At 47.3% G+C, this 17,552-nt stretch overlaps 1 protein-coding gene across 1 annotated transcript in view; it reads left to right on the top strand.

Annotated features, from left to right (window-relative positions):
- LOC146548477 (uncharacterized) overlaps positions 1–11,056 on the top strand; it is a 42,252-nt gene extending 31,196 nt beyond the window's left edge. Inside the window, exons 5-10 of the mRNA XM_085263353.1 lie at positions 310–1,023; positions 2,449–2,732; positions 3,876–4,391; positions 5,472–5,691; positions 8,488–9,202; positions 10,742–11,056. Of these exons, the coding sequence (XP_085119479.1) occupies positions 310–1,023; positions 2,449–2,732; positions 3,876–4,391; positions 5,472–5,691; positions 8,488–9,202; positions 10,742–10,829 (2,537 nt within the window). The 3' untranslated portion in view covers positions 10,830–11,056. The remainder of the gene's footprint in view (positions 1–309; positions 1,024–2,448; positions 2,733–3,875; positions 4,392–5,471; positions 5,692–8,487; positions 9,203–10,741) is intronic.
- The last annotated feature ends 6,496 nt before the right edge of the window (positions 11,057–17,552 follow it).

Here is a 17,552-nt window from a genome sequence, read left to right as displayed (position 1 = left end):
CAACAACTACAGCTGCTCCAACAACAACCACAGCTGCTCCAACAACAACTACAGCTGCCCCAACAGCTTCCTCAACAACAAAAACAACAACACCTTCAACCACAGCTGCTCCAACAACAACAACAACTGTGGCCACAACTGCAGCTGCTCCAACAACAACTACAGCTGCTCCAACAACAACCACAACTGCTCCAACAACAACCACAACTGAGGCCACAACAACCACAGCTTCGCCAACAACAACTACAGCTGCCCCAACAACAACCACAGCTTCCTCAACAACAAAAACAACAACACCCTCAACCACAGCTGCTCCAACAACAACCACAGCTGCTCCAACAACTACCACAACTGCACCCACAACAACCACAGCTGCTCCAACAACAACCACAACTGCTCCAACAACAACCACAACTGAGGCCACAACAACCACAGCTTCGCCAACAACAACTACAGCTGCCCCAACAACAACCACAGCTTCCCAAACAACAACAACAACAACACCCTCAACCACAGCTGCACCCACAACAACTACAGCTGCTCCAACAACAACCACAGCTGCACCCACAACAACCACAGCTGCTCCAACAACAACTACAGCTGCTCCAACAACAACTACAGCTGCCCCAACAACAACCACAACTTCCTCAACAACAACAACAACAACAACTCCCTCAACCACAGCTGCTCCAACAACAACTACAGCTGCCCCAACAACAACCACAGCTGCTCCCACAACAACTACAGCTGCCCCAACAACAACCACAGCTTCCCAAACAACAACAACAACAACACCCTCAACCACAGCTGCACCCACAACAACTACAGCTGCTCCAACAACAACCACAGCTGCACCCACAACAACCACAGCTGCTCCAACAACAACTACAGCTGCTCCAACAACAACTACAGCTGCTCCCACAACAACCACAGCTGCTCCAACAACAACTACAGCTGCTCCAACACCAACCACAGCTTCCCCAACAACAACAACACCCTCAACCACAGCTGCACCCACAACAAGTACAGCTGCTCCAACAACAACCACAGCTTTGCCACCACCAACAACAACAACACCCTCAACCACAGCTGCACCCACAACAACCACAGCTGCTCCAACAACCACTACAGCTGCTCCAACAACAACCACAACTGCTCTAACAACAACCACAACTGTGGCCACAACTGCAGCTGCTCCAACAACAACTACAGCTGCTCCAACAACAACCACAACTGTGGCCACAACTGCAGCTGCTCCAACAACAACTACAGCTGCTCCAACAACAACTACAGCTGCCCCAACAACAACCACAGCTTCCTCAACAACAAAAACAACAACACCCTCAACCACAGCTGCTCCAACAACAACAACAACTGTGGCCACAAGTGCAGCTGCTCCAACAACAACTACAGCTGCTCCAACAACAACCACAACTGCTCCAACAACAACCACAACTGAGGCCACAACAACCACAGCTTCCCCAACAGCAACAACAACAACAACTGCACCCTCAACTACAGGTGCTCCAACAACAACAACCGCTGCTCCAACACCCACAACCACAACTGCGCCAACCACAACTGCCGCCGTAACAACAGCCACAACTGCACCAACAATAACCACAGCTGCCCCAACAACAACCACAGCTTCATCATCAACAACAACAACAACAACAACAACTCCCTCAACCACAGCTGCTCCAACAACAACTACAGCTGCCCCAACAACAACCACAACTTCCCCAACAACAACAACAACAACAACTCCCTTAACCACAGCTGCTCCAACAACAACTACAGCTGCCCCAACAACAACCACAACTGCACCCACAACAACCACAGCTGCTCCAACAACAACTACAGCTGCTCCAACAACAACCACAACTGCTCCAACAACAACCACAACTGTCTCCCCAACAACTACCACAATTGCACCCACAACAACCACAGCTGCTCCAACAACAACAACAACTGTGGCCACAACTGCAGCTGCTCCAACAACAACTACAGCTGCTCCAACAACAACCACAACTGAGGCCACAACAACCACAGCTGCTCCAACAACAACTACAACTGAGGCCACAACAACCACAGCTGCTCCAACACCAACCACAGCTTCCCCAACAACAACCACAGCTGCTCCAACAACAACTACAGCTGTTCCAACAACAACCACAGCTTCCTCAACAACAACAACAACAACACCCTCAACCACAGCTGCACCCACAACAACTACAGCTGCTCCAACAACAACCACAACTGCTCCAACAACAACCACAACTGTCTCCCCAACAACTACCACAATTGCACCCACAACAAACACAGCTGCTCAAACAACTACTACAGCTGCTCCAACAACAACCACAGCTTCGCCAACAACAACTACAGCTGCCCCAACAACAACCACAGCTTCCTCAACAACAAAAACAACAACACCCTCAAACACAGCTGCTCCAACAACAACCACAGCTGCTCCAACAACTACCACAACTGCACCCACAACAACCACAGCTGCTCCAACAACAACCACAACTGCTCCAACAACAACCACAACTGAGGCCACAACAACCACAGCTTCGCCAACAACAACTACAGCTGCCCCAACAACAACCACAGCTTCCCAAACAACAACAACAACAACACCCTCAACCACAGCTGCACCCACAACAACTACAGCTGCTCCAACAACAACCACAGCTGCACCCACAACAACCACAGCTGCTCCAACAACAACTACAGCTGCTCCAACAACAACCACAACTGCTCCAACAACAACCACAACTGTCTCCCCAACAACTACCACAATTGCACCCACAACAAACACAGCTGCTCCAACAACAACAACAACTGTGGCCACAACTGCAGCTGCTCCAACAACAACTACAGCTGCTCCAACAACAACCACAACTGAGGCCACAACAACCACAGCTTCGCCAACAACAACTACAGCTTCCCCAACAACAACCACAGCTTCCTCAACAACAAAAACAACAACACCCTCAACCACAGCTGCTACAACAACAACCACAGCTGCTCCAACAACTACCACAACTGCACCCACAACAACCACAGCTGCTCCAACAACAACTACAACTGCTCCAACAACAACCACAACTGAGGCCACAACAACCACAGCTGCTCCAACACCAACCACAGCTGCTCCAACAACTACCACAACTGCACCCACAACAACCACAACTGCTTCCCCAACAACAACCACAGCTGCTCCAACAACAACTACAGCTGTTCCAACAACAACCACAGCTTCCTCAACAACAACAACAACAACACCTTCAACCACAGCTGCACCCACAACAACTACAGCTGCTCCAACAACAACCACAACTGTCTCCCCAACAACTACCACAATTGCACCCACAACAAACACAGCTGCTCAAACAACTACTACAGCTGCTCCAACAACAACCACAGCTTCCCCAACAACTACAACAACACCCTCAACCACAGCTGCAACCACAACAACCACAGCTGCTCCAACAACCACTACAGCTGCTCCAACAACAACCACAACTGCTCTAACAACAACCACAACTGTGGCCACAACTGCAGCTGCTCCAACAACAACTACAGCTGCTCCAACAACAACCACAGCTTCTCCAACAACAACAACAACACCCTCAACCATAGCTGCAACCACAACAACCACAGCTGCTCCAACAACAACTACAGCTGCCCCAACAGCTTCCTCAACAACAAAAACAACAACACCTTCAACCACAGCTGCTCCAACAACAACAACAACTGTGGCCACAACTGCAGCTGCTCCAACAACAACTACAGCTGCTCCAACAACAACTACAGCTGCCCCAACAACAACCACAGCTTCCTCAACAACAAAAACAACAACACCCTCAACCACAGCTGCTCCAACAACAACCACAGCTGCTCCAACAACTACCACAACTGCACCCACAACAACCACAGCTGCTCCAACAACAACCACAACTGCTCCAACAACAACCACAACTGAGGCCACAACAACCACAGCTTCGCCAACAACAACTACAGCTGCCCCAACAACAACCACAGCTTCCCAAACAACAACAACAACAACACCCTCAACCACAGCTGCACCCACAACAACTACAGCTGCTCCAACAACAACCACAGCTGCACCCACAACAACCACAGCTGCTCCAACAACAACTACAGCTGCTCCAACAACAACCACAACTGCTCCAACAACAACCACAACTGTCTCCCCAACAACTACCACAATTGCACCCACAACAACCACAGCTTCGCCAACAACAACTACAGCTGCCCCAACAACAACCACAGCTTCCTCAACAACAAAAACAACAACACCCTCAACCACAGCTGCTCCAACAACAACCACAGCTGCTCCAACAACTACCACAACTGCACCCACAACAACCACAGCTGCTCCAACAACAAGTACAGCTGCCCCAACAGCTTCCTCAACAACAAAAACAACAACACCTTCAACCACAGCTGCTCCAACAACAACAACAACTACAGCTGCTCCAACAACAACCACAGCTTCCCCAACAACAACAACAACTACACCATCAACTACAGGTGCTCCAACAACAACTACAGCTGTTCCAACAACAACAACAACTGCCGCCCCAACAACTACCACAACTGCACCCACAACAACCACAGCTGCTCCAACAACAACCACAGCTGCACCCACAACAACCACAGCTGCTCCAACAACAACTACAGCTGCTCCAACAACAACCACTACTGTGGCCACAACTGCAGCTGCTAGAACAACAACCACAGCTTCCTCAACAGCAACAACAACAACAACTGCACCCTCAACTACAGGTGCTCTAACAACAACCACAACTGTGGCCACAACTGAAGCTGCTCCAACAACAACTACAGCTGCTCCAACAACAACTACAGCTGCCCCAACAGCTTCCTCAACAACAAAAACAACAACACCTTCAACCACAGCTGCTCCAACAACAACAACAACTGTGGCCACAACTGCAGCTGCTCCAACAACAACTACAGCTGCTCCAACAACAACCACAACTGCTCCAACAACAACCACAGCTTCCCCAACGGCAACAACAACAACAACTGCACCCTCAACTACAGGTGCTCCAACAACAACAACCGCTGCTCCAACACCCACAACCACAACTGCGCCAACCACAACTGCCGCCGTAACAACAGCCACAACTGCACCAACAACAACCACAGCTGCCCCAACAACAACCACAGCTTCATCAACAACAACAACAACAACAACAACTCCCTCAACCACAGCTGCTCCAACAACAACTACAGCTGCCCCAACAACAACCACAACTTCCTCAACAACAACAACAACAACAACTCCCTCAACCACAGCTGCTCCAACAACAACTACAGCTGCCCCAACAACAACCACAGCTGCTCCCACAACAACTACAGCTGCCCCAACAACAACCACAGCTTCCCAAACAACAACAACAACAACACCCTCAACCACAGCTGCACCCACAACAACTACAGCTGCTCCAACAACAACCACAGCTGCACCCACAACAACCACAGCTGCTCCAACAACAACTACAGCCGCTCCAACAACAACTACAGCTGCTCCCACAACAACCACAGCTGCTCCAACAACAACTACAGCTGCTCCAACACCAACCACAGCTTCCCCAACAACAACAACACCCTCAACCACAGCTGCACCCACAACAAGTACAGCTGCTCCAACAACAACCACAGCTTTGCCACCACCAACAACAACAACACCCTCAACCACAGCTGCACCCACAACAACCACAGCTGCTCCAACAACCACTACAGCTGCTCCAACAACAACCACAACTGCTCTAACAACAACCACAACTGTGGCCACAACTGCAGCTGCTCCAACAACAACTACAGCTGCTCCAACAACAACCACAACTGTGGCCACAACTGCAGCTGCTCCAACAACAACTACAGCTGCTCCAACAACAACCACAACTGCTCCAACAACAACCACAACTGAGGCCACAACAACCACAGCTTCGCCAACAACAACTACAGCTGCCCCAACAACAACCACAGCTTCCTCAACAACAAAAACAACAACACCCTCAACCACAGCTGCTCCAACAACAACAACAACTGTGGCCACAAGTGCAGCTGCTCCAACAACAACTACAGCTGCTCCAACAACAACCACAACTGCTCCAACAACAACCACAACTGAGGCCACAACAACCACAGCTTCCCCAACAGCAACAACAACAACAACTGCACCCTCAACTACAGGTGCTCCAAAAACAACAACCGCTGCTCCAACACCCACAACCACAACTGCGCCAACCACAACTGCCGCCGTAACAACAGCCACAACTGCACCAACAACAACCACAGCTGCCCCAACAACAACCACAGCTTCATCATCAACAACAACAACAACAACAACAACTCCCTCAACCACAGCTGCTCCAACAACAACTACAGCTGCCCCAACAACAACCACAACTTCCACAACAACAACAACAACAACAACAACTCCCTCAACCACAGCTGCTCCAACAACAACTACAGCTGCCCCAACAACAACCACAGCTGCTCCCACAACAACTACAGCTGCCCCAACAACAACCACAGCTTCCCAAACAACAACAACAACAACACCCTCAACCACAGCTGCACCCACAACAACTACAGCTGCTCCAACAACAACCACAGCTGCACCCACAACAACCACAGCTGCTCCAACAACAACTACAGCTGCTCCAACAACAACCACAACTGCTCCAACAACAACCACAACTGTCTCCCCAACAACTACCACAATTGCACCCACAACAAACACAGCTGCTCCAACAACAACAACAACTGTGGCCACAACTGCAGCTGCTCCAACAACAACTACAGCTGCTCCAACAACAACCACAACTGCTCCAACAACAACCACAACTGAGGCCACAACAACCACAGCTTCGCCAACAACAACTACAGCTGCCCCAACAACAACCACAGCTTCCTCAACAACAAAAACAACAAGACCCTCAACCACAGCTGCTCCAACAACAACCACAGCTGTTCCAACAACTACCACAACTGCACCCACAACAACCACAGCTGCTCCAACAACAACTACAACTGCTCCAACAACAACCACAACTGAGGCCACAACAACCACAGCTGCTCCAACACCAACCACAGCTTCCCCAACAACAACCACAGCTGCTCCAACAACAACTACAGCTGCTCCAACAACAACCACAACTGCTCCAACAACAACCACAACTGTCTCCCCAACAACTACCACAATTGCACCCACAACAAACACAGCTGCTCAAACAACTACTACAGCTGCTCCAACAACAACCACAGCTTCGCCAACAACAACTGCAGCTGCCCCAACAACAACCACAGCTTCCTCAACAACAAAAACAACAACACCCTCAACCACAGCTGCTCCAACAACAACCACAGCTGCTCCAACAACTACCACAACTGCACCCACAACAACCACAGCTGCTCCAACAACAACCACAACTGCTCCAACAACAACCACAACTGAGGCCACAACAACCACAGCTTCGCCAACAACAACTACAGCTGCCCCAACAACAACCACAGCTTCCCAAACAACAACAACAACAACACCCTCAACCACAGCTGCACCCACAACAACTACAGCTGCTCCAACAACAACCACAGCTGCACCCACAACAACCACAGCTGCTCCAACAACAACTACAGCTGCTCCAACAACAACCACAACTGCTCCAACAACAACCACAACTGTCTCCCCAACAACTACCACAATTGCACCCACAACAAACACAGCTGCTCCAACAACAACATCAACTGTGGCCACAACTACAGCTGCTCCAACAAAAACTACAGCTGCTCCAACAACAACCACAACTGCTCCAACAACAACCACAACTGAGGCCACAACAACCACAGCTTCGCCAACAACAACTACAGCTGCCCCAACAACAACCACAGCTTCCTCAACAACAAAAACAACAACACCCTCAACCACAGCTGCTCCAACAACAACCACAGCTGCTCCAACAACTACCACAACTGCACCCACAACAACCACAGCTGCTCCAACAACAACTACAACTGCTCCAACAACAACCACAACTGAGGCCACAACAACCACAGCTGCTCCAACACCAACCACAGCTGCTCCAACAACTACCACAACTGCACCCACAACAACCACAGCTTCCCCAACAACAACCACAGCTGCTCCAACAACAACTACAGCTGTTCCAACAACAACCACAGCTTCCTCAACAACAACAACAACAACACCTTCAACCACAGCTGCACCCACAACAACTACAGCTGTTCCAACAACAACCACAGCTTCCTCAACAACAACAACAACAACACCCTCAACCACAGCTGCAACCACAACAACCACAGCTGCTCCAACAACCACTACAGCTGCTCCAACAACAACCACAACTGCTCTAACAACAACCACAACTGTGGCCACAACTGCAGCTGCTCCAACAACAACTACAGCTGCTCCAACAACAACCACAGCTTCCCCAACAACAACAACAACACCCTCAACCATAGCTGCAACCACAACAACCACAGCTGCTCCAACAACAACTACAGCTGCCCCAACAGCTTCCTCAACAACAAAAACAACAACACCTTCAACCACAGCTGCTCCAACAACAACAACAACTGTGGCCACAACTGCAGCTGCTCCAACAACAACTACAGCTGCTCCAACAACAACCACAACTGCTCCAACAACAACCACAACTGAGGCCACAACAACCACAGCTTCGCCAACAACAACTACAGCTGCCCCAACAACAACCACAGCTTCCTCAACAACAAAAACAACAACACCCTCAACCACAGCTGCTCCAACAACAACCACAGCTGCTCCAACAACTACCACAACTGCACCCACAACAACCACAGCTGCTCCAACAACAACCACAACTGAGGCCACAACAACCACAGCTTCGCCAACAACAACTACAGCTGCCCCAACAACAACCACAGCTTCCCAAACAACAACAACAACAACACCCTCAACCACAGCTGCACCCACAACAACTACAGCTGCTCCAACAACAACCACAGCTGCACCCACAACAACCACAGCTGCTCCAACAACAACTACAGCTGCTCCAACAACAACCACAACTGCTCCAACAACAACCACAGCTGCTCCAACAACAACCACAGCTTTGCCACCAACAACAACAACTGCACCCTCAAGTACAGGTGCTCCAACAACTACAGCTGTTCCAAGAACAACCACAACTCTCGCCCCAACAACTACCACAACTGCATCCACAACAACCACAGCTGCTCCAACAACAACTACAGCTGCTCCAACAACAACCACAGATTCCCCAACAGCAACAACAGCCACAACTGCACACACAACAACCACAGCTGCCCCAACAACAACCACAACTGCTCCAACAACAACTACAGGTGCTCCAACAACAACCACAACTGCGCCAACAACAACAACTGTCTCCCCAACAACAACCACAACTGCGGCCACAACTACAGCTTCCTCAACAACAACCACAGCTTCCTCAACAACAACAACAACAAACACTCCCTCAACCACAGCTGCACCCACAACAACCACAGCTGCTCCAACAACAACTACAGCTGCTCCAAAGACAACCACAACTGCTCCAACAACCACAACCACAACTGTGGCCACAACTGCAGCTGCTCCAACAACAACTACAGCTGTTCCAACAACAACCACAACTGTCTCCCCAACAACTACCACAATTGCACCCACAACAAACACAGCTGCTCCAACAACAACTACAGCTGCTCCAACATCAACCACAGCTTCCCCAACAACAACAACAACACCCTCAACCACAGCTGCACCCACAACAACTACAGCTGCTCCAACAACTACCACAACTGCACCCACAATAACCACAGCTGCTCCAACAACAACCACAACTGCACCCACAACAACCACAGCTGCTCCAACAACAACTACAGCTGCTCCAACAACAACCACAGCTTTGCCACCAACAACAACAACTAGATCCTCAAGTACAGGTGCTCCAACAACTACAGCTGTTCCAAGAACAACCACAACTGTCGCCCCAACAACAACCACAACTTTCGCCACAACAACCACAGCTGCACCCACAACAACCACAGCTGCTCCACCAATAACCACAGCTGCTCCAACAAAAACCACAACTGTCTCCCCAACAACAACCACAACTGTCTCCCCAACAACAACCACAACTGCGGCCACAACCACAGCTGCTCCAACAACAACTAGACCTGTTCCAACAACAACGACAGCTGCTCCAACAACAACTACAGATGCTCCAACAACAACCACAACTGTTGCCTCAACAATAACCACAACTGGACCCACAACAACCACAGCTGCTCCAAAAACAACTACAGCTGCTCCAAAAACAACTACAGCTTCTCTAACAACAACCACAGCTGCTCCAACCTCAATACCAACTGCACCCTCAACCATAGGTGCTGCAACAACAAGTACAGCTGCCCCAACAACAGCCACAGCTGCTCCAACAACAACCACAACTGCGCCAACCACAACTGCCACCCCAACAAAAGCCACAACTGTGAAAACAACAACCACAACTGCACCAACAACAACCACAACTGCGCCAACCACAACTGCCGCCCCAACAAAAACCACAACTGTGAAAACAACAACCACAACTGCACCAACAACAACCCGAAGTACAGCAACATCAACCCCAACTAAATCATCAACCACAACAAAAACCACCTCCTCTGCTATTGTTAACAACTTCAGCTTTTTGTCCCTAGTTCTGGCTCTAATACCACATGTTCTTAGCTCATATTTTTAATAATTTTCTCTTACGTTCACATTCGTTAAATGAAGTCACAAACCAAAATACATGTGGAAATGTAAAATAATTAAGTATGTAAATTTTAATTTGTCTTCATTGTGGGTTCATCACTTTTGGTTTGACAGAGAAAAGTTAATTTTAACAGTTTTAGTGTTTTCCTCCTCGAGATGATGTTTGTGTATGTATCATCCAAACGTTTGATTTGATAACTGATAAAAATATTGTAATGTCTGCTATCTCAACACTGATCTTATCATGGCACTTTTCAAAACTATCATAAATAAAGTCTTTTTGCATTGATTAATAAATGTCCCCTGACTTTTTAAGGATGAGAATAAGGGCAGATTCTTAATCATTAAACTATCTATACGTGATAAAAAGCTATGTATTGCAAGTGTATATGGTCCCAATGTTGATGATCCCTCATTCTTTCACGGTTTTTTCAGTGCACTCTCTGAACACTTAGATGGCACACTTGTTCTTGGAGGCGACCTCAACCTTGGACTAAATGAAGACATGGATAGGCTCAATACAGCGCGAACTCAGCGTAATTGGCAGTCCACAAATATAATCAAACAGTATATGAGTGACTTTGGTCTTCGCGATGCATGGCGCTCCCTTCACCCCACCAGTAAGGAATTAGGGCTGGGTATCGTCACTGATTTCTAGAATCGATTCAATTCCGATTCACAAGGTCCTGAATCGATTCGATCCACGATTCGATTTAATTCGATTTAATTCGATTCGATTCGATTTAAATCTAGGAAATTTTGACAGTCAGAAATATTATAATTCAAATCAGTACATTTACATATTTTTGTATCAATAAAAAGGAAGCTGACACACGCAAGACTTTATCAAAGGTGTGAGCATCACAGCAGATGCCTTTGTGTCAAAGTAGCTGAAGATAAAACACAGAAAAACATGAAGGTGGTTTTCCTGGCCTGGGATTTTATAAAAATATTCTGCAGTACATCAAAAACGAAAGAAAACCATTAATCAACATATGAACATTACCTCTGAAGTTACAGCGGTTTTATTAGAGACACGGTTAAGCGTTTTGCATTTTGAATAATTTTAAAAAGTTTAAATTTGTTCAGTATTGAACAGCAGAAATGAGTTTTTCTTTTCGGAAGAATGTAAAAGGGAAAAAAACAGCGGCTGACAGCGCTGTAAACTACGGTAGACTGGTGCGTAACAAGCAAGCGAATAATGAAGAAAGGGAAACTGTTCTTGAAGTACAGAGAGAGAGAGAGAGAGAGAGAGGGAGAGAGAGAGAGAGCTGTGCATCGCGGTGGAAGCAAAACAGTAAAAGTCAGAGTGAATTCATGACAATTTTATGTGAATCGTTTGGATCTTCTTTTGCTGCTGGTTCGGTCAATATTGTTTGGAGAGAGATCAAACTAACAGCTTTAGAATCGGCGCAAAAAGGGCGTAAACACAAAGCGCGGACCCGCCAAAACATCAGGATCAGCGAGCTGTCGGCTTTCAGCCCCAACCGTGAGAAAGGTGACATCTAACTGATTGTGATCCGCGGGTCGCACTGTGTGTTTAAGTCTATGTGCAGAATCCGTGTACCTGCTCTCATTTACTGTCTTAACTGTTTGGTGGTTCTTGAAATTTTGTGAGATGTCACCAAAGATTCTGGCATTTCAAGCAAAATAAATTTATATTAAAAAAATCGATTCAGGATTTAAATGAATCGATTTTACGTTATCCAAGCCAGAATCGATTTTAATCGATGAATCGATTATAAAAACCCACCCCTATAAGGAATATACTTTTTTCTCACATGTCCATCACTCCTACTCTCGTCTGGATTATTTTTTGGTCAGCAGCTCACTGCTGAACGACATTTCAGACACTGAGATTCACCCTATAGCTGTCAGCGATCATGGTCCTGTATCTTTAACACTAATGCACAAGAATAATACTACGCCAAGAAAAAACTGGAGATTTAATATATCACTACTTAAAGATGAAGACTTTATTAAATATTTTAAAAAAGAGTGGACTTCATATTTGAACTATAATGACACTCCCGAAACATCAGCTTCTGTTCTATGGGAAGCAGGGAAAGCTGTGATGAGAGGTAAAATAATTTCTTTCTCATCACATAAAAAGAAAAAAGAAAACAAAAATATTCAGGAATTAGAAAAAAACATCAAATCACTAGAAGAAGCCTACGCGTCCCACCAAGATCAGGAAACATTGAACAAAATACGCAAAACAAAACTAGAATTAAATGAGATAATTGATAAAAAAACAAAATTCTTAGTACAAAGACTACGCCTACAAAATTACGAACACGGTAATAAATCCGGTCAATTTCTAGCAAACCAGCTAAAAATAAAGAAAGAAAAAACAACTATATGTGCTGTTCAAGATTCATCTGGGAACACAATATATGACCCGATACAAATAAACAACATTTTCAGGGATTTCTATAAAACGTTGTATTCACCACAAATAAACCCGTCTAAAAAAGAAATTGATCAGTTTTTGGACAACATAACTCTTCCAAAATTATTGGACACTCAAGCAATGGCACTGGATTCACCACTGACACCAGGTGAACTCCAGGAAGCCCTGATAAGTATGCCCAATAATAAGGCTCCAGGTCCAGATGGCTTTCCTGCAGAATTCTACAAAGAATGCTGGTCGATTCTAGCACCAGTTTTCTACAGAACGTTGTTGGAAATTAAAGAAAAGGGCAGACTTCCATCAAATATGAATTCTGCAAACATTAATCTCCTGCTAAAACCAGGCAAAGACCCTGTATATCCCTCAAGCTATCGTCCAATATCCCTTATAAATGTAGACCTTAAAATAATCTGCAAAGCTCTCTCAAAGAGACTGGAGAAAATAACCCCCCTCTTAATTCATCCTGACCAAACTGGTTTCATAAAAGGTAGGCACTCATCAACAAATACACGTAGATTACTTAATTTGATAGACTACTCATACAGTAAAAACCTAGAAACTACAATATTCTCTTTAGACGCAGAAAAAGCATTTGACAGAGTTAACTGGAAATTTCTATTTGCAACTTTACACAAATTTGGTTTTGGATCCTCTTTCATAAACTGGTTAAAAATATTATATAATTCCCCAACAGCTTGTGTTAGAACAAATGACCAAACATCCTCCAGCTTCTGTCTCTTGAGGGGCACCAGGCAGGGATGCCCACTCTCCCCTTCACTGTTTGCAATTTTTATTGAACCACTAGCAGCAGCAATTAGACAGAATTCAGTAATTAAGGGCATAAAATGCAAGAATGTGGAACATAAAATCAGCCTTTATGCGGATGATGTGTTACTCTTTCTCCAAAATTCACAAACCAATATCTCTGGGGTGATTGAATTGATAAACTCTTTTGCAAGAATATCAGATTACTCAATTAACTGGCCAAAATCTACAGTTCTACCGATTAATTGCTCCCTCCATAATTCCTCTTCTACACCACTGCAATCGGGAAATATATAATATTTAGGTATTAATGTTTCTCCCAAGCTTGCAGATCTAACTAAATTAAACCATATCCCACTTTTAAAGAAGGTAGAAGATGATCTGGCTAGATGGAAATGTCTACCCATATCACTCATGGGAAGGGTTGCCGCTATAAAAATGATGGTCTTACCAAAAATTAATTATTTATTCTCAATGATCCCAACTAAACCGCCACAAGATTGGTTCAGATCTCTAGATTCATGTATGTCCAAATTCCTTTGGAAAAATAAACCCCCACGTATAAGCTTAAAAACACTACAAAAGACCAAGGATAAAGGAGGACTAGAACTGCCTAACTTTCAGCACTACTTCTTAGCCAACAGGCTTCAATTTATCTCAGGATGGCTAAAACACACCCTCTTAGATGAACCTTGGCTAGATGTAGAACAAGCACTCTGCAATAATCTAGAGATCTCAGACCTACCATTTATCAGCTCAAACATCCAACGACATGAATGCTTTAAAAGCATCAACATCAGCTCTTCTCTGACAGCATGGTGGGAGTTTCTAAAATTGACGGCGTCTTCATTAATCCCATGCAAACGTACACCTATCTGGAACAACCCTGACATATTACAAAACAATAATATGATAAACTTTCCAGATTGGAGTGGTAAAGGAATCAAATATTTAGAACATATACTAGAAGGAACAGAATTTATTTCATTTGACGGACTAGTTACACAATATGGGATCAACAAGAAAAGATTTTTAGAATATCAACAAATTAAATCCATAGTAAAAAAGAAATTTAAACCGGGTCAAGTTGAACTACAAACACCACCAAGTGTGGTTCAATTTCTTACTCTTAAAACCCCCAAATTACTTTCCAAAATATACAGAATGCTTTCTAAAACAGATGAATCAATATCACTTCCTATTGCAAAATGGGAAGCGGATTTATCAGTTAACTGAGACCTAAACTTCTGGTCTCAGATTTGCTTAAAAACCTTTCATCTAATTAGAAATCCCAGTCTTCAATTAATTCAATACAAAATATTACATAGAGTGCACTATACAGGTCATCGAATGTTCAAGATGGGCTTTACGTCTACCAACAACTGCTCACACTGCCAAACCAATTCACCGGACAATTATATCCACGCTCTTTGGTTCTGTCCACCAGTTCAGAAGTTTTGGCGCGAGATATGTGAAGACTTATCGAAGTGTCTGAAATGTAACATTCCAACTTCCCCCTTAGTGTGTTTGTTGGGCAGCTTAGATAATGTCACTTCAGAAAAGAATATAGCCCATATGGTTTTCACTGCCCTATGCATAGCCAAGAAAACAGTCCTCATGAACTGGAAAAATAAAAATAATCTTAATTCTAACCAATATAGAAATTATCTATTAGATTACATTAGTCTTGATACAGCCTCTGCCACCACATCAGATCAATTGCTCTGGGCTCCTTTGATCAGCTCCATCACCTAGTGGGGGTGGGGGGTCATAGTTTGGTCCCACCTTCACTGTTGTGATTGGTGTGGGGGTAGGGACAGGCTTAGGGCGTCGGGGGGTTCCCCGGAGGCATCTTCCTTGGGGGGCTCAACCCGGGGTAGCGGTCATGTCCGGTTAGGGGCTCTGTTGGCTCTCAGGTGACTGTTTCCTCGCGGCTGCGTGCAGCGGGGCTAGGGGAGGGTCTGTGCTGACGGACGTGGGTTACTGACCTGGTAGCCTGGCTGCCCCTGGGTGGGTCCGGGATGGGCGTGAGGTTCTGGGGGCGCTCCGTCTCTGGGCTGGGGCCCGGGCTGGGGCCTCGGGGGCTTGGGTCCTGGTTGGTGTGTTGCCGGGGTTGTGGGCGGGTGGGTGCATGGGGGCCCAGCCCTGGAGCAGGGTGCCGCCGGTGCATCGAGCCACCTGGGGGGCTCTTCAACTGGTGGGGAAGATTGTCACATCTTGCAGGAGCTTTCCTCTCCTCAGGGGCTCTCTCTGCAGGAGGGGGAGATACAGGAGAGGTGGAGGAAGATCTCAGCCTGGGCGTCTATTGTCTCATGTAGTCTGGAAGATGAGTGGATGGTGGGGTGGGTGCAGTTTTCTCTGTGGTGGGGTTGGGTGGACTGTCCCGGCCTCTGTGGGGCCGGGAGGCGCTGTTGCGCTGGGCCCCGGTCTGGATGGGCCTGGGCCCCCTTTCCCTGGTGGGTCGCGAGTATGGGGGTGCCTACTGGGGTCAGCGGGGGAGCTGGCCCCAGGGAGGGATCACTTGCCCCTCCCTTCCTTCCCTCCCCATCTCCAGCTGCCTCCCTCTTCCCGCTCCACCACAACCACCCACACATGCAGGACCTTGGAGTTGGGGTATGTCACCAGGGTGCAGAGGAGGCAACCCCCCCCCCCCCCCCCTGTCCCCTTCTGGCTGCTTCTGCCTCAATTTTATCCCACAACTTAGACATTCACATTACTCACACTCTCATTACACATACATGTAGGATCTTGGGGGTGGGCACGATACACGGAATCCAAAGTACCATCAGGGTGTACACCCCACCCCTGGCGTCGGTGCCCACCTCTCAATGTTAAATACACGTAGACATTGAGGGCTAGCAGGAGGGACCATGCGCTTACCTGCTGCTCTCTGGCAGGTAGCTCCATGCCCTCCTGGGTTTTAAATGCACCTTAGAACACACATGCATCAACACTACAATGAGCGGGTGGAGGGAGGTTTGGAGTCTTCTCTCACCCCCGTTCTCTGCGACCTGCTGGAGCAGGGGGGCTAGGAGGAGGAGTTGGCCGTCCGACTGCAGTCTGGAGTGTGGGGCCTCCCTGCTGCTGCGGAGTCGGGGCGGTCTCCCCCCCACCGCAGGGAAAAGGGTAACACCACCTGGGTCTGGGTGCAGTTCCCCCCTCCAGGGGCAAGGGTACCTAGACCTGGTTTGTAGAGTACGCTTGGGGAGTGTGATCGTGTGTACAGCGTCTCTTTATGTCTGTCTCCACGTTGGTTGAGTGTGGAGTAAGTGCATATGAGAGCATGAGGGTGGGAATGGATGTTTGTATCTGTGTGTGCCTGTATGTCTGTGTCTATATGTCAGGTTGGGTGTCAGGCGCCACCTCTCTGGGGACATCTCAGGCCCTCCAAGGTTTGGAGGCCTATCTCCCCCCACCACCACGTCCCCTGCCAGTGGCGGACTCCCTCAGACATCGGTGCGTTGGTGGTTCTTTGTGTCCGGGGATGGGCGTCCAGGTACACACCGGCTCACTCCTTGGCGGCCGCTTATC

Source organism: Mchenga conophoros, linkage group LG22 (assembly GCF_057382185.1).
Source record: "Mchenga conophoros isolate Kocher_MC1m ecotype Shallow Benthic linkage group LG22, M_conophoros_male_GT1.1, whole genome shotgun sequence".
NCBI lineage: Eukaryota > Metazoa > Chordata > Actinopteri > Cichliformes > Cichlidae > Mchenga > Mchenga conophoros.
The sequence above is the reverse complement of the archived record's forward strand: the minus strand, read 5'-3'. Positions and strand labels throughout refer to the sequence as shown.